General features: G+C 39.3%; 1 protein-coding gene across 2 annotated transcripts in view; it reads left to right on the top strand.

Moving 5' to 3' along the window:
* Window positions 1-24,561, top strand: part of LOC109917095 (leucine-rich repeat-containing G-protein coupled receptor 5) — a 136,478-nt gene that overhangs the window by 85,897 nt on the left and 26,020 nt on the right. Inside the window, exons 5-13 of one of the 2 annotated variants that reach the window (XM_048607740.1) lie at window positions 8,879-9,094; window positions 14,716-14,787; window positions 18,287-18,355; window positions 19,990-20,061; window positions 20,430-20,501; window positions 20,605-20,673; window positions 20,792-20,863; window positions 21,898-21,963; window positions 22,187-22,258. In XM_048607740.1, the coding sequence (XP_048463697.1) occupies window positions 8,879-9,094; window positions 14,716-14,787; window positions 18,287-18,355; window positions 19,990-20,061; window positions 20,430-20,501; window positions 20,605-20,673; window positions 20,792-20,863; window positions 21,898-21,963; window positions 22,187-22,258 (780 nt within the window). The remainder of the gene's footprint in view (window positions 1-8,878; window positions 9,095-14,715; window positions 14,788-18,286; window positions 18,356-19,989; window positions 20,062-20,429; window positions 20,502-20,604; window positions 20,674-20,791; window positions 20,864-21,897; window positions 21,964-22,186; window positions 22,259-24,561) is intronic. The other variant, XM_048607741.1, reaches the window with a different exon arrangement.

Below are 24,561 nucleotides of genomic sequence, written 5' to 3'. Positions count from 1 at the left end.
GATGATAGCCTCATGTAAAATTATTCCAAGGACCAGGAGGGAACAAGCCCAGAAAAAAGCTGGTTCCTAGAAACAGCTAGAACTTATAGAGTGCCTTAATGTGTCTTCAGGATATTCCAAAGTAATTTACAATCATAATTATGTTAAAGGTTGGAAAGGAGTGCATGATTGGATTACTTCGAAGGAGTCACAGCGAAGATTACCGGCTAGGTCACCGGGAAAACTCTCAATGTTTCTTTGAATCACCCATTGGAACTTTTATAGCACCCTAAGCAAAGATCTTAGTCTCAGCTCACCTTCTCATCTGAGCAGCAGGCCTGATATGTCAGACTAAATAATGCAGCTGAAGTTGAATTTCCGTCTCCTTATGCAGTGGGAGTATAAAACTGGTGCATGAAGGTCTTCCACAAAGTTGACTTTTTGAAATGCACTGCCACAGGCTTTCTGCTGTCTGTGTTGGAGGTGCGTGCTGTTGTGTGCATGCCACACTATTGGAGAATTAATCTTCCAGATGAGATGTTAAAACATGGCCCTGTCTGCCCTCTCACCTGGATCTAAAAATTCTCAAAGCAGAGCAGTGAATGTCCTTCTGGGGTTCTGGCCTTAAAAGCATCAGAAGTATGGAGGGAAAGCAAGAATATGGTTGTTGAGATAAAGGATCTGCCATGACCTTATTGAATGGCAGAGCAGCCTTGAAGACTTCATTGCCTATTTCTTCTCCTATTTTCTATTTCTACACTTACCTTTCAACCAAAATAAAGAAAACAAATTTGCTTTCTTTGATCCTTACCTCATTGCTATGTCTGAGAATTTGCTGAGTGCAAATTGGCTGTTAAACTTCCTATGTTTTAGCACAATGCAAAATGTTCCTAATTGTCTGCAATGTGCTTTAAGACATCCTGGGGTTATGAAGGATGTAAGATAAATGTATTTCCTTTATGGTGTGCTTCCATTTTCTGCAGTCATCAACAGATCAATGAAATGCTAGTGAGATTCTGAGCCCTGCGCCATTTGTTAGAGGTGATTATAAAAGTTAGGATTTATGGACATTTAGAGAGGCAAAAATTGATTAGGGATAGTTTTGCACAAGGAAAATTGTGTCTCACAAACTTGATTGAGTTTTTTGAGGAAGTTACCAAAAATATTGATGATGACAGAGCAGTAGACGTTGTATATTTGGACTTTCGCAAAGTGTTTGACAAGGTTCTGCATGGTAGTCTAATTAGTAAAGATAGGTCACATGAGATTCAGGGTGGAGTTGCCAGTTGGATACAAAATTGATTTAAAGGGAGGAAGCAGAGAGTAATGTTGGAGGGTTGCTTTTCAGACTGGAGGCCTGTGACCAGTGGTGTTTCACAGGGGTCAGTTCTGGGTCCTCTTTTGTTTGTCATTTATATAAATGATTTGGATCAGAATATAGAAGGCATAGTTAGTAAGTTTGTGGATGACACCAAAATTGGTGGCATCGTAGACCATGAAGAAGGTTTTCTAAGATTACAGAGGGATCTTGATCAAATGGATCATTGGGCTGGAAAATGGCAGATGGAGTTCAATCTGGATAAATGTGAGGTATTGCAATTTGGTACAACATACAGGGGTAGGGCTTATTACAGTTAATGGTTGGGCCTTGGGTAGTGTTGTAGAACAGAGAGACCAAAGAGTGCAGGTACATAATTCGTTAAAGTTTGTGTCACATATAGATAGGCTAGTTAAAAAGGCACACTTGCCTTCATTGCTCAGTCCTTTGATTATAGGAGTCAGGATATTATGTTGAGGTTATTGTGAGGCCTATTCTGGAATACTATGTCTGGTCTAGTCACCCAGTTTTAGGAAGGATATTAACAAGCTAGAGAGGGTTCAGAAGAGATTTACCAGGATGTTGCTGGGTATGGAAGGTTTGAGTTATAAAGAAAAGCTGGATAGGCTGAGACTTTTTTCACTGGAGCAGAGGAGGTTGAGAAGTGACCTGTTGGAATTTATAAAATAATGAGACGTATAGAGTTGATGGTAGTTGTCTTTTCCCTAAAATGGGGAATTTCAAGACTAGGGAGCCCATTTTTAAAGTGAGAGGAGAAACAGTTAAAAAAGATATACGAAGCCATTTTTATTTTTACACAGCGGGTGGTTCACATGTAGAATGAACTTCCTGATGAAATGGTGGATGTGAGTACAATTACAATGTTTAAAAGACATTTGGATGGATATTTGAATAGGAAAGGTTTGGAGAGATGTGGGCCAGACAGGTAGGACTAGTTTAGTTTGGGATTATGGTCAGCATAGATTGGTTTGGACCGAAGGGTCTGTTTCTGTGCTGTATGACTCTGTGACTCTATAAACTGTTGTTTTACCTAAAACAAGAGTTTAGAAACCTGCAGCAGATACTGTGGTATCCATCATGGTTACATTGTCCACCACTGACAGCATTGTGAGGTTCACAGGCAAAATGGGGGATATGTCATGTAAGAATACAGAGTGATTTGTGTTTAGTTTAGAAAACGCAAAGGAATATGCACAAATAAGGAAGGATCTTCTGAAAGAGTGCAGTGGGTTGAGCAGAATGACTGTGTCTATGACACAGCCCTGCCATTGCAAACTTTTGTTCAGAGAAAAGAAGAACAGCCAATTCCTTGGCAAACATTTCTGATGTATTGAAATTCTTTCTCTGCTGTAGAACACTTTTTCTCATACCTTTCCTCCAGTTTCTGGACTCAACTAGTGTTTTCTGAGCGACCAGAATTTGCAAACCTCCTAGTCATCACCTCTATCACCATGAAAATTTTCTGAAGAAGGGTCTAGGCCCGAAACGTCAGCCTTCTTGCTCCTCTGATGCTGCTTGGCCTGCTGCGTTCATCCAGCTCTGCACTTTGCTATCTCATATTCAAATTTGTAGTGGGTCACAAATTTATTTTCACCATCATTTAAGTGTCTTAAAGTATGTCCCACAATTAATTACTTTTAGAATTGGACAATCACCTGACTTTTTTGTCTAAAAATTCTCCTATATTAAGTGACTGCAACTGAACTTTATAGCTATTAGTGCAAAAGCAAAGTTCCAAGAAACATTTAGAATCAAAATAGGGGAGGCAATAGTCTTGTGCTTTTATCATTAGATTGTTAATTCAGAGACCCAGGTCCCGGTGACCTGGATTAAAATCCCACTGTGGCAGGTTTTAAAAATCTGGAATTGAGAGTCGAATGATAACCATGAAACAATTGTCAATTGTAAGAAATACCCACATGGTTCGCTAAAGTCCGTAGGGAAGGAAACTGCCGTCCTTACTTGGTCAGGCCTACATGTGACTCCAGACTCACAGCAATGCGGTTGACTCTTAACCGCTTTCTAGAAAGTTAGAGATGGTCAATAAATGCTGGCCTAGCCAGCGATGTTCTCATCCCAAATTAATTAAACAAAATAGTTTTGAGAACAAAATCTCAGGTCATTCAGAAACACAAGGACAGGTTCAGTTCTGCTTCTTGAAGTTCACTGTAGCCTACTGGTGATATTCACAGATGAATACTTAACATATTCATGTGACGTTTCTCTGTGTATTGTTTTGCAGATGTTTTAACCAATTTTAAAAACGACAATCTATTATTACAGCAAAGCAAGAGCTTTTGCAGAAATGTGAAAAATCGATCTTAATTTTGGCACCGGCCATTTCTACCCTAGTGTTCTAACAAAATGCTGTTCAAATTGGTAAAATTTGCCAACCACATCAAGCCTTGGAACCTATTTTACACATTTATTGTGAATTGTAGGACAATCTGGTGACCATAATTTTGGAATAATGTAAATTCTAATGTTTAATTCAAACCTGAAACAACAAAAGATGGTCTTCCTCCAACCCCAATTGAACTGATTGAAATCTGATTAGAATGTCTGGGAATACTTGTTTCCTGTGCATGCAGTTGAACTTGTTTTTGAGAAAAAGAAATCTGAAATAATTGCTCAGTAGCTTACTAGCTAACTAGTAGTAAAGGAAAAACACATTAAGAAGGAGGCCATGTCACAATGACCTTTGAATGTCATGTGACATTGTTGCAATAGTGGATTCAAATACTTCCCAGGATCACAAAGGCTCCATTGTTGACAGTAGGAAAATGTTATCTTGTGAAGGCATTAGTGAGCACATTAGAAAAATAAATTGTTTATTGATATAAATGATTATTTCAGAGGTTGACCCTTAATTTTCCAAGGCCGGATATTTGTGTTTCTGATTAGTTGATAAGTACAATGGGCTAGAAGTTTGTGAACAACAACAACAACAGTATCGGCCCTTCTGAATTAGGAGCCAGAAAGCAATTTTAAGAATTAAATCCTCACTGTAAACTTGTACTGTGTTGTGTAATTGACCACAACACCCTTCTGCAAACACAAATTTTGTGAAGACTATTTTTTTTGTCTTGACCTTTCATATCCTTACAGTACGTACAGACAGCAATTGCAAATTCAAGTCTTCTAGGGCGACTCAATGGCACATGTGATCTGGCATGTACTTGACAGTCTCTTGTCTCTGGCTAGTGCCATGAGGTATGAGCTGCTGTGGCTATAGGTTTGCATGATGCACCACTCATTAAGATTAGTCTTAGATGTCTGGTGCCCTGTGACAGTCTGTGCTGTCATGCAGTTGAGCTCAGCATAGCACTGAAAAATGGAAGAGAAGACCATTTATGGCACTGGTTGGTTGAATCTCTCTCAGCTTTGTGCACCCAACAATGCACACAAGTCTACACATATATCTGAATATCAGGTCACATGAACAATACAGACTAGAAATACTTGGCTTCAACTATGCAGATGAATTCTTATGTTCTAATTGAGAAAGGCGTTCATTAGCCTGAATTTTTGCAAGGCTAGAAGATACCTTTGATTTAGCCAAAATAGTAGTGAAGCCCCACTGATGAGGTCCTGCTGCTTTTTTTGGGGGGTGAGGGAGGAAGTGGTAGTAGTAATGGAGCAGGCATCTTTTGTGGTTTGCACATCCAAGGCAGCTGCACATGTAAAAGTACAGCTGCTTTTAGCCAGATCCAATTCATATCAGGACGATGCGCAAAACATAATTTTATGCGTTTTGATGAAGATCATTTTACATTTGTGCTTGTTAAATTCTATATAACAGAGCCAAATAGTGTATTAACGTCCTTGAAAAATACTCATCCATTTTCATTTTAATTCTTTTTGATTTGTTGTGTAATTCACAAGCAGTAAAATTCTTGTAGTCTTCTTGAAATGTTTTAATCAGAACATTCTTTCACAAAGTTACAAGCTTTAGATATCTTCAGCTGCCACAGTCATTTGGAAACAGTAAGGGAGCCTTTGTTCAACATCAAACACCCATTGGGATTGTTTAAAGCAGACATGAATGTGTGTAAGAAGTGGATATAGAGTCATGGAGTCATACAGCTGTACAAAATGGAAACAGACCCTTCAGTCCAACTCATCCATGCCGACCAGATATCCTAAATTAATCTAGTCCCATTTGCCAGCATTTAGCCCAAATCTCTCTAAACTCTTCTAATTCATATAGCCATCCAGATGCCTTTTAAATGTTGTAATTGTACCAGCTTCCACCACTTCCTCTGGTAGTTCATTGCATACGCACCACCTTCAGCATGAAAATGTTGCATAGGTTTAAGGGGAGAAGGGTAAGATTTATGTCCCTTTTAAATCTTACCCCTCTCCCCTTAAACCTATGCCTTCTAGTTTTGGACTCCCCCACCCCAGTGAAAATACCTTGGCTATTCACCCTTTCCATCCCCTCATGATTTTATAAACCTCTGTAAGGTCACCCCTCAGCCTCCAGTGTTCCAGGGAAAATAGCCCCAGCCTATTCAGCCTCTCCCTATAGCTCAAACCCTCCAGCCCTAGCAACATCCTGGTAAATCTTTTCTGAACCCTTTAAAGGTTCACAACATCTTTCCTGTAGCAGGGAGACCAGGAACATGACCTCCCAGCTGCTATACTCCTATATATTGGAACTGTCATGCTGTTGAGGCATTTAAATACCCAAGCTATTTAATCTTTTTCTTAAAATCCAACCTGTGGTGACAAAACTTCATTCAGGGCTAACATTGTAGGAAGAGTGCTGCATAATTCATTTCACAACTTATCACTATCATCAGAGGTTTTGGGAGTGAATAGTCATTTCACAGATTGATTGACTATTCCAGATGTTTGATGTGGACCTGTAAATTCAAAAGATAATTTTATAGAAGACTGACTACTGGAAGGGTCTTGATTTGTTGAGGGATGACCTTTTATAGAGGTTTATAACATCATGAGGGGCATGGATAGAGTCAATATCCAAGGCCTTTTTTCTAGGGTGGGGGAGTCCAATTTAGAGGGCATAGGTTAAAGGTGAGGGGGGAAGATTTAAAAAGACCTGAGGGATAACTTTTTCACGCAGAGGGTGGTGTGTATATGGATTGAGAGGAATTGGTGGAGATGGGTACAATATTTAAAAGGAATTCAGATGGGTATATGAATAAGAAATGTTTCGAAAGACATGGGCCAAATGCTGGCAAATGGGACTAGATCAAATTTGGATGTCTGGTTGGTAGGGACAAGTTGGACCGAAGGGTCTGTTTCTATGCTGTATGACTCTATGAACTCTGACTCTAAGTCAATGATGACTTTATATTGTTTCATCTCCATCTGGCTCATGAGATCTGCCTTTGGTGGATACTGGGTAATTTGGCATGGAGCATGTATGAGCAAAGGCACGAAGTTGCCATAGGGGCTATAAAGGGCAATGAGATATAAGTAGAGGGATATAGGTTGGCATGGAGGGTAAGAGAGGTTATGGAAGTTGGGTTGGCACATAAGGTGGCATGAGTTGTCATGGATGGGGCATGGGGCTGGTGTAGTGGGTAATGGGGTCTGAGGGGTGAGGGCTACAGAATGTTTATCTTACGTATGGTTAGTTTTTACAGCTGTGACACCCGGATCATTAAGGTGAGCCTTTCACAGAGCCAGTATGTGCTCTTGGCAGCTCTTGTGGCTGTCTTTGAATTCTTCCCAAGGGAAGTGGACCCAACTCCTTTGAATAGTTCCATGCACCCCAAGGCCAAACATTAAAACATCCAGGGGACTTTTTCCCAATTTGGATTAGCAACCTCAGTAATGTTCACGAATTTGCACTCCCAGCTCCGAAGCAAAAATTCAGCAAATCCACTTAGATCAAAACACACAAAGCCTGAACTAACACAAAATTGGTATGTGTTTGTAGTGATTGGAATGAGGTTGGTCAAGTGGATCTCATTGAGTATGACACCCCTGATTGGGACTGTTAATCTGGGCTGATCGGGGAGTCTTGACTGACAGATATAAACAGGAGTGTCCGAGAGTCTCTTCGCTCTAAAGACTGACTCTGAGCCTGCTGGTCAGAATCCAAATACAGTGCATGTGTTAATAACGGGTGACAGAATACCAGCTTTCATGGAGTTATTTCAGTGTTAAAGTTACTAAAGGGTAACAGAGCAAGTTTAAGTATTTGTGTTTCCCTACCAGGAAGAGGAAAATTAGATAAAATCAAAATATTGCAGATACTGGAGATCTGAACTCTCTGCCTCAGAAGCCAGTGGAGGTGGGGTTCATTTAATACTTTTTAAAGCAAAGGTAGACAGATTCTATTTAAACAAGGGCATCTAAGGTTATCAAAGCTTTTGCAAAATGCAAACAGATCAGCTGTGGTTTTATTGAATAGCAGAGCATACTCATAGGCTGAATGGCCTACTTCTGTTCCTAATTCATATTCAAACGTACAAAAATAGAACAAAATCAATCATCCTCACTCTTTTAATGTAACATACAAAAACTTAATAATTCTAAATGCACAGTTTTGTTCTCCATACTTAACAAAGGATATACTTGCATGGGGGGCAGTATAATGAAGGTCCACTAAATTGGCTCCTGGGAAGAGAGTTTTTTTCTGATGTTGAACAGGGTTTGACAGGTTGGAGACTGAGAGGTTGTTTTCCCTTAGCTGGGAAACCGAGGACCTGGGCTTAGTCTTGGGACAAGGGGTTGACCATTTAGGACTGAAATGAGGAAAATTTCTTCTCATAGAGGGTTGTGAATCTTTGGACTTCTCTACTTCAGAAGGTTATGGATCCTTCACCTTTAAGACTATTTAAGGCTGAGATAGGTCGATTTTAATTTGGTCATGAGTACTAAAACACATATGGCTAATAATATCACAGTAAGAGAATGTGAAAATCTAACTAAATGCAAAAATAATATTAAAAAAACTTTTTGCACCTGTTTTCCTGCAAATCATAAATTATATCTGTCACAATTACCCTGCAAGTGTTAACATTTCTTTTCCCCTTTTCAAGATACCAAAGTTTGATATTTTAGTGATTTTTGAAGCATGGGCAGGTCCAAATGATGCTTATAACTAGTGGAATTATTAAAATCAACATGATTAAAATTTTTTACAATTTAAGCAAAGAGATTGTTGGACCCTATACACAGGCTAATCTGTTGTTGTGGCTGGAAGGAATTCAGTGCATGCAATAAATATAGAATGTTGTACAATGTCAGTTCAGTGTATATCATACATGCATCGAGAAAATAATTCAGTGTAATATATTTGAAATTAAATATGCTCTGATAAAGGTTGTGCTTGGGTTGATTGTTTATGTCCCAATCTGTGTTTGACAGGCTGTTATAAATTACTTTTAAAGTGTTTATGTAAACAGTGACTATTGTGTAAATGGAAAAATAGAACTGTTCAAAAGAAAGGATAGTATGTTCTGTTAAAATCTATCTGATATCATGTTAACAAAATATTGACAAAATGCCTGAGAGCTTATTTGACACAAATTCATAACCCTTAAAAAACAAATCTCAACTCATCTTTTTTTTATTTGCTAGGAGACTGGATGCCAACCATATCTCTGTTGTGCCATCAAACTGCTTCAAAGGGTTGGTCTCACTTAGACATCTCTGGCTAGATGACAATGCCCTGACAGATATTCCAGTCAAAGCTCTGAGCAGTTTACCTTGTCTACAAGCCATGACCTTGGCCCTGAATAGAATTCCTCATATCCCAGACTATGCATTTCAGAATCTTTCCAGTTTGGTAGTTCTGTAAGTAATGTTGCTTTTGTTCTCATTGTTGAATACGCATAACGGGTAAAGATATTTCTGTACAGATATGGTACAATTTTCGAATAAATAAGCAATAGTGGCACTAAGTGTACCGTGAAATGCAGAAATTATTTGACCTGTCCTGTGGCCAATCTAAACAGCTCAGTCGAGAGCAGTCAGTTGAATTCACTTTACGATGCCAAAACTATTGTACTATACAGAAGTTTTGTCCAACAGTGAATACGAATCAAAATACTTTTAGTCTGTTTCAAATTATTTACAGAAATATATTATGATCTTGCAAACAATCACCTACTAAATTAATAATCGATGCTGCCATTTAACTTGAGGCTCTTTATTTAACCATGCACTAAATTACTACTCAAGTAATACCAGAGACTGTTGCCCTTTGACGCTAATTGTTTAAACAGCACCTTCCAATTTCATGACCAATACTATCTAGAAGATCAAGGACAGCATTTACATGGGAACATTACCACCAGCAAGCTCCCTCCAAGCCACTCACCATCCTGACTTGGAAATATATTGCCGTTTCTTCAGTGTCACGGGGTTAAAATCTGGCTGTCTCTCGCTAGCAGTGTGTAGTTAAATCAAATGGATAGCAGCAATTTGAGAAGGCACCTCACCACCATCTACTCAAGAGCAATTAAGGATGAGCAATAAATGCTGGCCCAGCCAGCAATGCCCACATCCCATGTATGACTAAACAAAAAGCTCAAATTCCTTACAATTTAAGTAGAAAGTGTTGAGAGACAACTAGGTGCTGTTGCTGAAAGTTTTGATTGTAGCTAAAGAAGAAGTGACATAATCAGAATTGAGTTTGACATGTGTAACTTCTGTGTAATATCATTCAAAAACAATGGGCTGAATTGCCCCTTCTGTGAGAGGTCTAAGGGGTTGAGGGATACTGTGCCAGAACTGTTTCCAGCATTTCTGCTGCTAGGATGTTTCCCAGCAGTCATAAGGCATCCCTGGAAGATCCTGTCTGATAACTTTCAACCAAATCTGCATGCCCATCACTGAGTAAGGATGTCTGAATGCAATGTTTGAGTACAGTTTTGATACATACAAAAACGTAATAAATATAAATACATATTACTACCACAGTCTTGTGTATTGGAAAATAGATGAATAATTCCTAGAATGCATTCCAAAGTTTATCCTCATAAAACTAAACATCATTTTGCTCACTAATTATAATGGGGTGATTTGGTAACCTGAAGTCACTTCCTTGGTCAGTAGCAACTGAGGTTGTTGATGTCTATTTTGATTAAACAATTTCTTGATCTCTTAAGCTATCTTTAAAGGGAAATCTTTCATCCCACGAACAATAGCAGATGTAACCAACATTTTTCCTATGATTTCTGTAAGTTGAAATCTACCATAACTGAAGCTCAGTTCACTGATAGAATGTGCACTCTCAGGTGATGGTTCCCACGATTTTAAGATGCATTATTAATAATACCTTTGTTCACTATATGTTTGTGTAGCTGTGGGAGTTTATACCAGAACTGATTTATAATATCACAATGCAAAGAATCATGCAAAACGATAGTTGGGGCTTGGGTGAATAATGGTCACACAAAACTGTACATTGGAGGAGTATCTGCAAAATCAAACCCATGGCATTGTTTTGTGTTGTTAACACTCCTGAAGAACATGACTCAAACTGGCACTGAATTCTAATAGTGCTGGCAACCCTCTAATCTCTTGTCTGTGTTTATATGCCAGTAAAGCATAGGGCATCACAGTATGGTCCAGAATGTGGTTTGATTTGAGCACTGTGATGGAAACCATTAATTTTTTAATCACATGACAAACGAAACCAATTGATCCACTGAATGATATTTGATCTGATACCCCACGACACCAAGTTATAGTCAACAGGTTTATTAGAAAACACAAGTTTTCGGAGTGTAGTGCCTTGCTGAGTTGAAGTGAGAAAGAAGCACGCAGAGCACAGAATTTATAAGTAAAAGATCAAAGGGTCACACAACTGATGGGGATGTATTAAACAAACCTAAGATGCTGTTAAATCTTTAATCGGTTAGACAGTTTTAATTGATTAAAATGTATGTGTAAATCCCCAAACTGTTTTCAAGTCATTGCCCTGAGAGAACTAAAGGTTTTATCAGTGTAAAGAAGAGGTTACATTTTAGGTCAGACAATGCATGTTAGGTGTGAGGCCTTGTTAAGACTCTGTGTTTGGGTTTGAAGTCAGACTGGTTTTATTTCTAAAGTAAGAATTTATAAAACACCACATTGACTGACTGTCTATAAATTGCATGCTTTTTGAACAAAATAGAATGTATCTGCAAATACATATTCACCCCATAGATTTGTGTGTGTGTGTGTGTGTGTGTGTGGGAGGGTGTGTGTGTATGGGAGGGTGTGTGTGTGTGAGAGGGTGTGTGTGTGTGCGCGCGTGTGTGTGTGTGTATGTATGTGTGCGTGTGTGGGGGAGGGTGTGTGGGAGGGTGTGTGTATGTGTGAGGTTGTGTGTGTGAGGGAGAGAGAGTGTGTTTGTGTGTGTGTGTGTACGTGTGTGTGACAGAGGGAGAGAGAGAGAGGGAGTGTGTGTGTGTGTGTGTGTTTGTGGGGGAGGGTGTGTGTGTGTGTATGGGAGGTTGTGTGTGTGAGGGAGAGAGAGTGTGTTTGTGTGTGTGTGTGACAGAGGGCGAGACAGAGAGAGAGAGGGAGTGTGTGTGTCTGTGTGTGTGTGTGTGTGTGTGTGTGTGTGTGTATACAGTGTGGTGGGATCACCTGTAGTGCGACATGAACCCAAGATCCCAGTTGAGGCCGTCCTCATTGGTACCGAACCTAGCAATCAGCCTCTGCTTCCTGCTTGGCGACTCTGCGTTGTTGGGTATCCCGAGGACGTTTACCCGACAATCCAAGGCCAAATGTCCTTGACCACTGAATTGTTCCCCCACTGGGAGGGACATCCCTGTTTGGCTATTGTTGCGCAGTGTCCATTCATCCATTGTCTTTACACTGATAAAACCTTTAGTTCTCTCAGGGCAGTGACTTAAAAGACATTCAGGTATTTACATACACATACTAATCAATTAAAACCTTCTAAATGATTAAAGATTTAACATCATCTTAGGTTTGTTTAATACATCCTCATCAGTTGTGTGACCCTTTGATCTTTTTCTTATACATTCTGTGTTCTGTGTGCTTCTTTCTCACTTCACCTATGAAGGGGCTACACTCCGAAAGCTTGTGTTTTCAAGTAAACCTGTCGGACTATAACCTGGTGTCCTGTGATTTCTGACCTTGTCCACCCTAGTCAAACACCGACCCCTCCACATCATTATCTGATACCGGGTCTTTTCTGGAATTCTTGCATTCAGTTTTGGTCATTGCACCTCAGGAAAGGTATTGTAGGGGTTACAACACAAATTCTCAATGGAAAACTAACAATGAGTAGCCACATCGTTATTTCACACAAAGGATGTTGGCAATCTGGAACTTTCTCCTTTAAAAGGCTGTAGCCCCTGAGTTCATTAAGATGTTCATCGTTGACATTGATAGAAGTTTGGTATATAAGAATGTCAAGGGATTTGGAGAAAATGGAATTGAGGTAGACATGGCCATAATGTAGCTGAATGGCTGGATCTCACACTTTAAGGCTTTTACTCTAACAAATAAATTAAAATCAACAGCAATTAAACATTATCTAGTAGACAACTAATGTACTAAACTACAAAAAAACTATTCCCCATTAAATTCTTAACAAAACTGAAAAACCCGTACCACTTTTGTACAATACACTGCACATCCTACAGAAATATTGGCTATGTATAAAGTCTGTTCTCCCTGCCCTAACCTGATGAATCTTTCAGTGTCTTTTTTAAAAAAAACTGTCCCTTCATTCAGTATTGAAAACTAATTTTCTACATTTTCTCGAAGTCATTCATTTGCTTGTTGAAAGACCAAGCTTATCACTCACTCCAAGTGAGACACTGCCTTGAACCAAGTCTCCTGATGAACTGTGACAAATTTGAAACACAAAATACTTTGGAATTGCATTTTGAAGTCTGTGGATTGTAACAACACTAGTTTGAGGGATTTTCTAATTGCTTAAGCCTGCCATGTCATGGAGTATACAATGTCAGTCCTTCCTCTCAAAGCAAGATCATACATTTAGTAGTGGGGGAAAGCGAAAATATTATTCGAAGGTGACTTGATTACCTTCAGAGAAGAACAAGAGAAAAGGGTACCATTCCCACATATCACTTGAAGCATTATCATTTAGGAAGAGATTTAAGTGCTAATTTACCAATTCAACTATATGATATTGTGAAGTGAATGCGTGAACAGCTTTGTAAAAGTATAGGACTATGTTATCAAAGTCATTCAAAATGTGATAAGAACTACTTCTAATCCAGGCAGTGCAGTAGGTATTGTCTGCTAGCCTTGTGGTCTTAGGGATATTGTGAAGAAAACTTGGTGAAAATAGGAACCAGAAAATGCATCTTTACATAAAAAAGATACATCTGTCAAAAGATACTGCTTAAAAGTAAGTTAGGTAGTTAAGAATAAAGCACATTCATTGAAATTACTGAAAAGTAATTTTAACACAATTTATAAAAAGAATCAAATCCTTACTGAAAGGATGGAAAATATTTGGCATATTCTAAAAGGGAATTTTGTAGCACCAAGGACTTAAAAAATTATTTTGCAGAATGTGGACATTGCTGACTAGGCCAGCATTTATTGTCCATCCCTAATTGCCCTTGCAGGGGTGGTGGTGAACTGCCTTCTTGAACTGTGGCAGTCCAATGGTGTTTTCTAGAAGAGTTGAAAGATGAACTTCAATAGTCCATTCTTCACATTATCTTCAAATTTTCTGATAAAGTGAATAAATGCTTCAGTGTACAAATTGATTGCAGACAGGGAGATTAACTTTTCAATTTGATGCTGCATCTGGAATCAAAATACCTCTCACAGAAGCTTTTGTAGCTTTCCAATAATAATCCTTTGAACTCATCCCAACTTATTATTGATTTGCAATGCTGTAAATAATACAGAATGTCAAATCCAAATGCTGAAGCTCTGAAATAAGAGAAGACTAAGCTGTGCAGACAGAGCAGGGTCCATCAGGATTTGTAAAGAGGGGAGAAGTGCTGAACTTTCTAGTAAACCCCTCATACAACTGAAAACTGCAGGTTTAATGACATCAGTAGTCTAACCTTGTTGGAGTGAAAACTCGCACCCTTTTGACAGCTGATTTAACTGTGGCTCTGAAATGATGCGAGTCTTTTAAAATGTTTCAAAGGGAATGAAAACTACTCACATTAATCAAACTGGTCATTTAACACCATAGAGTCTGAACAGAATTTGAACTGTTGTGTAAACTTCAGGAGATCATGTACAATTTTTTTTTGCGAAGGAGTGATGGTTTAACATAAATCTGACATCATTTTCAATTTTGAACATAGGTACACTGTTATAGCAGCAAATATTTAATGTATAGGTATAACTTGGAATGGAATAAATAATTGGAATGGCTGAAGTACTGCAACCAAAAAGTTTGTTTAAGTCTGTCATGTGCACGTTCTTTTCATGACTGTGCCATTATTGATACCCTGCAGGCATCTCCATAACAATCAAATCCACTCCCTGGGAAAGAGATGCTTTGATGGTCTCCACAGCCTGGAAACTTTGTAAGTTGGCATCTTGTTTTTTTCTCTCCCCTGTTTTGAATGTTTCAATATATAAAAACAGAAATTCAGAAAAAAGATACCAGAGTAACTGAGGAATTAACAAAATCTTTAAAATGAAACACAATCACCAGTGAAATTCTAGTTATTCTGTCTCTTCATTTGAAAACTTACATTGTTCTCCAGCAATAGGAAACATTTCAGGACCCCATATGACATAAAAACCTGTGCAAAGTTATAAAACTTACATGTGGAAGTGCTGGTGTTGGACTGGGGTGGACAAGGTCAGTAGTCACACGACACCAGGTTATAGTCCAACAGGTTTATTCGAAATCACAAGTTTTCGTAGTACTGCTCCTTCGTCAGGTGAAGGATTGTCATGTGACTTCTGACATAAAACTTATAGATATGGTATCAAGTACTGCAAAAATAATCCATTTGTGGTGTTTAATGACTTACCTAACAGATAAGTAAACATAAAAATCTTTGTCAACTGTTGTACAAGTTAGTTGTTATCTGAATTTGGTCTTAAATATTTTAGATGTTTAAGCAACCCATGGAGAGCAGACACTGCAATCTTTTTCCTGTCCTGGTTTCCTTGCTTGTATCCGAAACCAAACCACAAACTTAATTAAAAACCAATTAAAGACTTCTTTCAGCACATTCTTGAAGCAAAACACCAAACAGCCAAACAGAACAGTTGACACCATCATCTGTGACCCTTCACACTACTTTTATAATACATGGCCTGTGCAGTATTTTGTATGAAAATCAAATCAGAAGGATATCTCTGGCTGTGAACGTGTGAGCTTGCCAAAAAAGTTAATTCAGTTTTATGTTTGTCGGAACAGACATGCAAAAGCAATATAGACCAATCTCCAAGTGCTGCATTTGCTAATGTGTGACAGAGAGTTATCCTCTTTAAAATTAATTAAGGGCTGAGACCACGTCTGGATCCCAATCCCACATTTTGCAGTTAGCATGCCCAGCTGTGAGACCTTCCCGGAGACAGAATTTTTGCCTCTTCCAAGTCCACCATCCAAATACAGCCTAACAAGAGGGCCTGCAAACATAGAAAGAAAGCAGCCCCACTGGTAAAGGTGGCCATTTCCTTTGCAGGAAGGGGGACAGTGAGGCCATTTCTATCTTGACACACCTGCTGAGATGGATAGAATTTTTTTAAATTGCAAACTCTAGCCACAGCTGCCAAACTCATGGAGGAAAATCACAGCTAATTGTTGTTGGTCTGGTGTAAGCATGGTGTTAGAATAGGAGGCCATCTAGGTTCCTCATCTAAGTGGTCTCCAGGCAATTTCTACACAGTGCCTTCAAGGTCTGCTGAGGGGAAAATCCTAATCTTCCAAACTTCCTATCCAGTTACTTACTCAAACTGGACACTCAGTTTCCTGCTCCTGTGATGCTGCTTGGCCTGCTGTGTTCATCCAGCTCTACACCTTGTTATCTCAGATTCTCCAGCATCTGCAGTTCCTACTGTCTCTGAAACAATTTTAACCCCACTGCGAAGCCTTTTCTAAGGATGCCTACCTTGAAGAAGTTACCCTCCTCCCTCCGGAAAGACCTCAGTGGATCTCTCTCCCACTGCAACTCTCTCGTAATCTCTTCGGCCCTGAAACTGCTCAACCACGTCCTGAAGCAGCTTTCCTGCTCCTCTGATGCTGCTTGGCCTGCTGTGTTCATCCAGCTCTACACCTTGTTAACTCCGTTGCTGCATTTGTGTCGCTTTTCCAAGCAATAAGCCATCTCTGGTGAGATTGACTGGAGGCAGGACCATGTCAGTCCACTGACTCTACACCAACATATCTGAATTTCCCCTGGTCCTGCCATTAAGCCTGCCCCCTGAAAAACTGGGACAATTCACCTCATGGACTAGAACAAAGTGGCCCTTCTCTCTGGCCCTTTAGTAGCAGGCCTGTGGCAGTTTTTGAATGGAAATCAGGTGTTCTCGAGGGACTCCTGCCAACGTCGGCTGTAAACAATGATGACTTACATTGCTTCTTATTGATTTCAATAGCCAGAAGAGTGCAAAATCCATTTGTGGTGTCTGTAGGATTGTACCTCCACAAGATGCTGTGGGCCATCTTTTCAGTATTATGCCAGAACCTATACCTTATGGCTCCGCATGTCCCTCACTGTGACTTTTAGGAATAAGTGGTGAACCTGGTTCAATGGGGAGCATACAGAGCATGCCAGAGTTAACTCCAGGCACACCCAGAACTGAGGTGCTAAATGAGCTAGTGAAACCTCAGAGACCTGAAACACAACAGGTCAGAGCTAGGCTCTCTCATCCAATTATGAATGATGGCAGATTTGTAAGCAGCTAATAAAGGGGAGAATGCTTCCAAAGATCCCTATTCTCAATGATGGGGAGGCCAACATATCAGTGCAAAGCAATTGCATCCATCTTACTGAATGGATGATCTCCACCCAGTTCCCCACTATCAATACCATGAGGTTACCATTGACCAGAAACAAAGTAGACCAGTTAAATCAATATTGTGGCTACACAAGCAGATCAGAAACTGAGAATATGTCAGCAAATAACTCAGGTCCTGACTCCCAAAGTTTGTTCACCATCTACAAGGTACAAGTCAGAGGTGTGATGAAATCCACCACACTTGCCTGGATGAGTGTAGCTCCAACAACACTCGAGAACCTAGAACAAAGCAGCCCGCTTGATTGTTACTCCATCCACCTCCTTCAATAGTCATTTAGTCAATTCCCAGCACACAGTGACAACAGTGTGTGCCATATATAAATTGCACGGTGGTAAATTGCCGAGGCTTCCTCAAAATCTCCTTCCAAACCTATGGCATCTATTACCTACAGGACAACGGAAGCAGGTACATTGGGAGCCTTCATATTCTCCTGAAAGTCACATACCATCCTGACCTGGAAAACATCGTTTTTTTCATTGCTGCTTGGTCAAACTCATGGAACTCTGTACATAACAGCACTGTGGGTGTCTCTGCACCACATGGACTGCAGAGGTTCAAGAAGGTAGCTCATCACCATGTCCCCAAAGACAGTTCAGAACAAACAATAAATGCTCGTCTAGCCAGCAATGTGCTCATCCTGTGAATGAATTTTTAAAAATGCTAGAGCACTGAAGCTCTTTAATATGAAAGCAAAATAGTTTTTCAACAATAAATAAATGTATTTATTCTGCAGACTTTAGCATATTATAACTTGATTTACCTTCTGAAAGTTGACATTTGCTTGATGAACCATGCTTTCAAAGGATTCCCTGAGTTTTTCAAAAGACACTTCAGTCTTTAAAATTATACATAAGTGCATTCATTCATTCTGCTAAAAATTTGTATTATTAGTGTTGTGACATTACATGAATGTTAAAAGCTGGAAGTGAAATGAAGTTTGCAAAGAGTCTGCTGCCAAACATTGGTTTGAAATTTAACTAAATTCGTTCTGGTCACAATTGCAAATGACCCTCGTTTTATTTCCTAACGTTTGTTATCTAATGCAGAGATTTGAACTACAACAATCTGGATGAATTTCCTGTTGCGATAAAGACATTAACAAATCTTAAAGAGCTGTAAGTATCCCATGTAACCAGGATTCTCTTCGAACAAGTAGGTGCAGCTTTATCATCGAAGCAATCACAATGGAGCTAGCAGTGCCATCTCACAGTGGGTGTTCAGTGTTGTTATGCATTATATTGTTAAATTACTGGATAGTGCCAACAAATCTTTGGGCCAAATCTTTTGCATTTTTAATGATATTGCAAGAATGCCAATTCTGCTCTCAAGGTTGGAATTCTCTTTGTCATGTTACGCGAGCTCTAATAATGATCATGCTGATTCTGATCTTAGAGTAGAAACTGGAAGTCAGAAGAGAAATTAGCTGAATGAGATACTGTCACTGCATTTAAAGACTCTGCTGTGAAACAACCAATACACTTTGAGCACTTGGTGTATTTTATATTTCAAAACCTTTTTTTCTACCCCTCACTTGGAAGTTACTGCAAAATTTGTAACAGTCTGTAGAAAAGAAAATTGGTCATAGCTCTGAGTCCAGGTGATTGGCGCGCACACAAATCTGCAAGGGAAGGGTTGCTATAAATCAAAATGATAAGTTGAGGGAGTTTTCAGCTGGCAGAAGCAATGCCATGTTGGAGCGCATACATGTAGGAGCACAGAAGCTGGGGGAGATATTAAGCAAAGGTCGGGTTCCTTCCATTAAAAGGAAGATCGGCTGAATAAAAACCTCAAGAGACTATTTTGGCAGGATTCCAGGCAACTCATTGTATTAGGAGAAGTTGTTTGTCTATGGGTGATGCAGGTCCTTGGGAGATCTGATGGATAAGAGATTTGAAAAAGGAGAATTCATGCTTACATTTTAAAAAGGAGATTTCAAGACTTTTCATTTCCAATATTTTATAGTCAGCACATTCAAAATCAAAGTAGGAGAAGGAGCTATGCTTGACAGTTCTGAATTAGACATTGTTGATATCCTCCTGTTGGCATCACAAGCTCCAGGCTGACTAAACCTCAAGTCATCCAGCGTATCATTGCACACTTGTCACTAGTGGCCTCCCATATCTCTATTACTTCTCAAGCCATCAATCCTTCAACCTCAAAAGCTTATCTTAATTTGTATTGACAGCCTTCTGCAGTTCTCCTCCAGTTCTGCGTATCGTAAATCCTCAGCCCTTTGTCCCACCATCAGTGGTAGAACCTTCAGAAATTTTGGCTCCTAGATCCTGGGATTTTCTATTCCAATTGATCTCCTTTATACAACTCCCCTATTTTCAGCTGTGTCTCAAAAATGTATCTTTTCAACCATTCCTTTGACCACATCCCTTTATTTCCCTTATTATGCTGCTCTTGTTTGACCATTGCATTCCCTCAGGTACCTCAGGTAATTCTGCTATAGCAATGTAATTTACTATTGCTATTAAAAGAAGAAAATCCTACAAATAGGAATATAATATTCCTATTACAGCAGTTCATGTGAGAACATCTCATAGAACATCACACAGCAAACTATTTCTGAAATCAGAAAGTGAAATGTGATCTTAAAATAATTATCCTGTGCTTGTAGGTTTACAGGTGAACATAAATAGCAAGAAAGAACAATTTACTTTTGAGACTATGATGATGTCGTAGAGATTTTTGGAACTCTAGACTATTGTATGGCATTGTCCATTTGATATAAATTATCTTCTAGGGGCTTTCACAGCAACAACATTCGATCAATCCCTGAACATGCGTTTGTTGGCAATCCATCGCTCCTAACAATGTAAGTTTTATTTTAATATTTATTTTTACATACTAAATTACTAAAGGGTCGATTGAGTCCAGAGTCTCATTTCTGTTTTTGTTCACTTTTTAACATCAACAAATTAACAACTTTTCATTCAATTAAAAGCAAAAGACTGCAGATGCTGGAAATCTAAAATAAAAACAGAAAGTGCTGGAGAAACTGACCTGGTCAGAAACATCTGTGGCGAGAGAAACAGAGTTAACGTTTTGAATCCGATATAACTCTTCTTTGAAACTTAATTAAAGTGAATTAAAAGCTAGCAACATCAAGTTTCCAAGCCAATTATTTTTCTGAAGATACAGTGTTGAAAGTGCAGGCATGTTTAAAGTGCTTTTCCTTTGCAGTCATTTCTACGATAATTCCATCCAGTTTGTTGGAAAATCTGCTTTTCAACACCTGCCTAAGTTACGCATACTGTAAGTACAAATTAAACACTCATATCACTGAGATCTGGTGAAAGGTATATAGGCCAAAAATTTTTACTAGTTTCTTAAATATTAATTCCTTTTCTCTTTCTAGCTCACTTAATGGAGCAACTGAAATAACTGAATTTCCAGATCTTACTGGCACCATAAGTTTAGAAAGTCTGTAAGTTTTCCACAACCAAACTTTGAACATATTTGACTGATATTCCACAATATATTTAGAAATGAAACACTGATTATACATATTATATTTACCAAGAACAACAACTTTTATTTTACAGGACTCTGACAGGAGCGCAAATTACTTCTCTTCCAAGCACTGTTTGCAAACAGCTACCAAATTTGCAAGTTTTGTAAGTTATGAATTGATCAACCATTACCTATTATTCCTGGATTTAAAAGTATACCATCTAAAACTTAAAGTGTTAGAAACCTGTCAATATTTCTTCATCAAAAATGTGTTCATCCAGCTCTGCACCTTGTTGTCTCAGATTTCCCAGCATCTGCAGTTCCTACTATCTCTCATTCATTCTTTCTCCTGTTTTTGTCTTGGAAAAAGTAAGCGAGCATTTTGGCTGGTGACAGTGTCAAATAAAATTCATTGCCTTGGATGCTGTCAAGCTTCTTGAATGTTGTTGGAGCTGCACTGGAGTGCAATATTCCATCATAGTCCTGACTTGTACCTTGAAGATTAATGACTGGCACTGGGGAGACAGGAAGTGAGTTACTCACTGCAGAATCTTTAACCTCCGTTTATAACCACAAGATTTATATGGCTAATCCAGTTCAGTTTCTGGTCAATGTGGCATCCTCCAGGATGGCAGTAGTGGGTAATTCAGTGATGGTAATGCCACTGAATGTCAAGTGGCAATGGTTAGATTCTCTCTTGTTGCCAAAGGTCATTGCCTGGTACTTATGCAGCATGAACGTAACTTGCTGTTCCATCAGTCCAATATCCTTTAGGGAAGGAAATCTGTCACCTAATCTGATTTACATGTGACTCAGGGCCCACAGCAAATTGATTGACTTTGAACTGCCCCTGAAATGGCCTGGCTGCCGGTCAGTTATATCAACTCCTCTACATGTACCAATCTTCAATTTGCTCTGTGTAAAACGATTTTTTGTGATTTTTCTTTCATGTTTGGGTGAAAATCTTTTAATGTCACTGGCTGATTGGTCATCCTAATGATAGTTCCACCCTGGCAGTCACCAATAAGAACATTGCTGCAACCCACTGTGATAATGTTGCTGTGTGAGTGGTGATAACGGTGAAACTCTTGCCCAAAGCCTTTGCTTGGCTACAAGCAACAAAGCACAGACAAAGCAGCTGATGAAATGATAAATTGTTACTTTTTTTTTAAAGAAATTGTGATTTTGTGTTTAACAGAGATCTGTCTTACAACTGGATCCAAGAACTCCCAAGTTTCTTTGGCTGCCAGAAGCTTCAGAAGCTGTAAGTTCAAAGCCTCTGCTGATAGAAATGTTTTGAGATGCCTTGTAGGCAAATATGAATCAAGGGTTCACGTTGTTAAATGATGGTATGTTTAAGAAAAATCCACTAATTTGAACAAGTGACTTTTGTTTTGACCTGTTAGAATTCTAATCCAAGAAATGCGGAATGTCCATCAAATTGAGAGCCTGATAGTTAAGCCTCATTTGTCTGTTTCCATTTTCAGTGACCTGCATCACAACAAAATTTATGAGATTCAGCATGATACTTTCCGTCAGCTCACTGCCCTGCGATCACTGTGAGTATCCCACACCCTTTGTTTCTTTTGAGTTTGTTTCAGTATCATTAAAAAAGTTGTTACATTATTTTGAATGCCAGTGAGAAAATGGATATAGCCAACTTATCAGTTGCCTTAAAATCTTCAGTAAACTTAAATCTTATAATAAATAGAACCAAGCCTGGTTGAATCCAAATGTTTATTTTCCCAAAAAGATCATGTGCTCATGTCATTTTTTTTGTTCCCAAAAATATAAGTACTGTACAATTCTTGGGTCAGGGTCAGAAATCGATGGCATTGATGCTGTTTATTGGGTGTAAAAGGGGTGTAGCCCCAATGAGAGTCTGGTCTTCATTAAATTTAAATGTTTGAGAAACTGTCCTCTGGAACCAGAAGGAACAGGAGTTTTGGTCAATTCCGTAAACACAGTGATCGTGAAGAGACAGCCATCTCTCCGTACTCCCATCTTGCCTTCCAGCTGCTGCCAATGTATGACATGGCTTGAGTTCCCCAGCTTCATTTCCCTTTGTTCTGCCAAACTTTATTCTTCAACCAGTACTCAAATGTAAAGCTTGGCTAATTTCTTTCATTCATGTTTAAGGGGAATCATTGCGTGCAAATTGAATGTCACTTTTCTCACTTAAGGCAATGACTAACCTTCATAAGTACTTTGATGGCTGTAAGGTGCTTTGTAAAGTCCTACACTCATGAAAGCTATGAAATGAATGCAAACACACTAATGCATGAAGCATTTTAATTGGCGGCTGCAACTTGGGATGGGGGCTGCTGAGGAGTGTTGTCAGGTCCTAAATAGATTACAGAAGGTTCAAAGGTGAAGGCTGACAGACAGCAATGGAGTGGAGAGTAGGATTAATGAAATAAAAAGGTTTAAAGACTGTTACAATCTCATTCTCATGGACTGCTGGGTCTCCTCCGCACTTCTGAAACTCTCCACAAACCTTGAAAAACAGAGTAACCAGACACAATTTTCCCAACCAAACATGTGTCACCTGCTGTAGGCAAGTCCCAGAGCTGCTCACGTGGATCAGAACCAGGATTTCTTTAAAGGTATTTGAAGACACCACTCAGTTAACGTTTTTCTTAAAAAAAAAGTATGTTTTATTACATGATAAATGCTTTTCCTGTGCCTCTACAAATCTCCTGTCTTTGAGGGAAAGGAATCTTAATGGGAATGGGGAGAAGGACCAGTCAGACAAAGGATTTCCTCAACCAGATATAAACCACCAGCTTAATTCCATGTAAATACTACGCCTTCCTCGTTTACCCATAATTTCCTTTCACATTTGCAATGACTTGAAACCAGCGGAATCCTTGCTTCATGACCTTCAGGCTATGCATGTGTTCACATTTCTTGTTATTTTTGTGGCTGAGTTGGCAGGATTCCATGTCACAAAAATCACGTCATGGTGAATGAGGTTGAAAGGCACTTAGCTGAGATTTAGGTGATGATGTAGAGTTGAAACTGGTAATGTCTACAAAGAAGGCCAAAGCTGCTCTTGGAGGCACAGATCAAGGCAGAAAGAACGTTTGCCATCCATCTCAAAAGCAGACCTCAGGCAGCTTCAGCTGGTTGATAAATGGTACCTTTACTGGAGGTAAAAGCGTAAGACTGTGGATTCTGGAAATCTGAAGATGCTGGAGAAACTCAGCAGGTCTGGCAGTATCTGTGGAGAGAAACAGAGGTAACATTTCATATCCAGTATGATTTCTTCAGACCTGAAAGGAGTTGGGAAATGAACCAACTCCTTTCAGTTCTGAAGTGGAGCCATTACTGGAAACCCCAAAATCCACTAAACCAGTTCCAGGTGATGAGAAAGTTCAAACAGGCATGGAAACTTGGATTGGGGAGAAGGATGGAGCCCTGTATCGACTGATTCATGATGAGGAAAGAGGGGTGAAACAATTCATTCTTCCCAACAGCTTCAAATGTCAGAGTTGGTAGGAGTTCACGATCAAGCAGGACACCAAGCAATGGAAAAGATGACTGCCCTAAACAGAGAGCATTGTTACTGGCTCAGGATGGCTGCTGATATCCATAACTACTGCCGAAATTGTGAGAAGTATACCTTTTGCCAATGCAGGGAAGCGACTTTACCCCAGAACAGTATCCCTATTCAGTAAGAGACCTCTGGAACTCTGTGCATTGGATTTTACGGTCCTTGGCCCCAATAGTAATGGGACTGTGCATTTCCTTGTACTCATGAATGTCTCCTCCAAATTCACGCGGGCCATTCCCCTACGTGACCTAACAGCTTGACAATAGCCAGAATGTTAATACGCGATTGGTTTATCTATAACTGTGT

The sequence above is a fragment of the Rhincodon typus genome, chromosome 18 (genome assembly GCF_021869965.1).
Source record: "Rhincodon typus isolate 14 chromosome 18, sRhiTyp1.1, whole genome shotgun sequence".
NCBI lineage: Eukaryota > Metazoa > Chordata > Chondrichthyes > Orectolobiformes > Rhincodontidae > Rhincodon > Rhincodon typus.
This window is presented reverse-complemented; position numbering and strand designations above follow the sequence as displayed.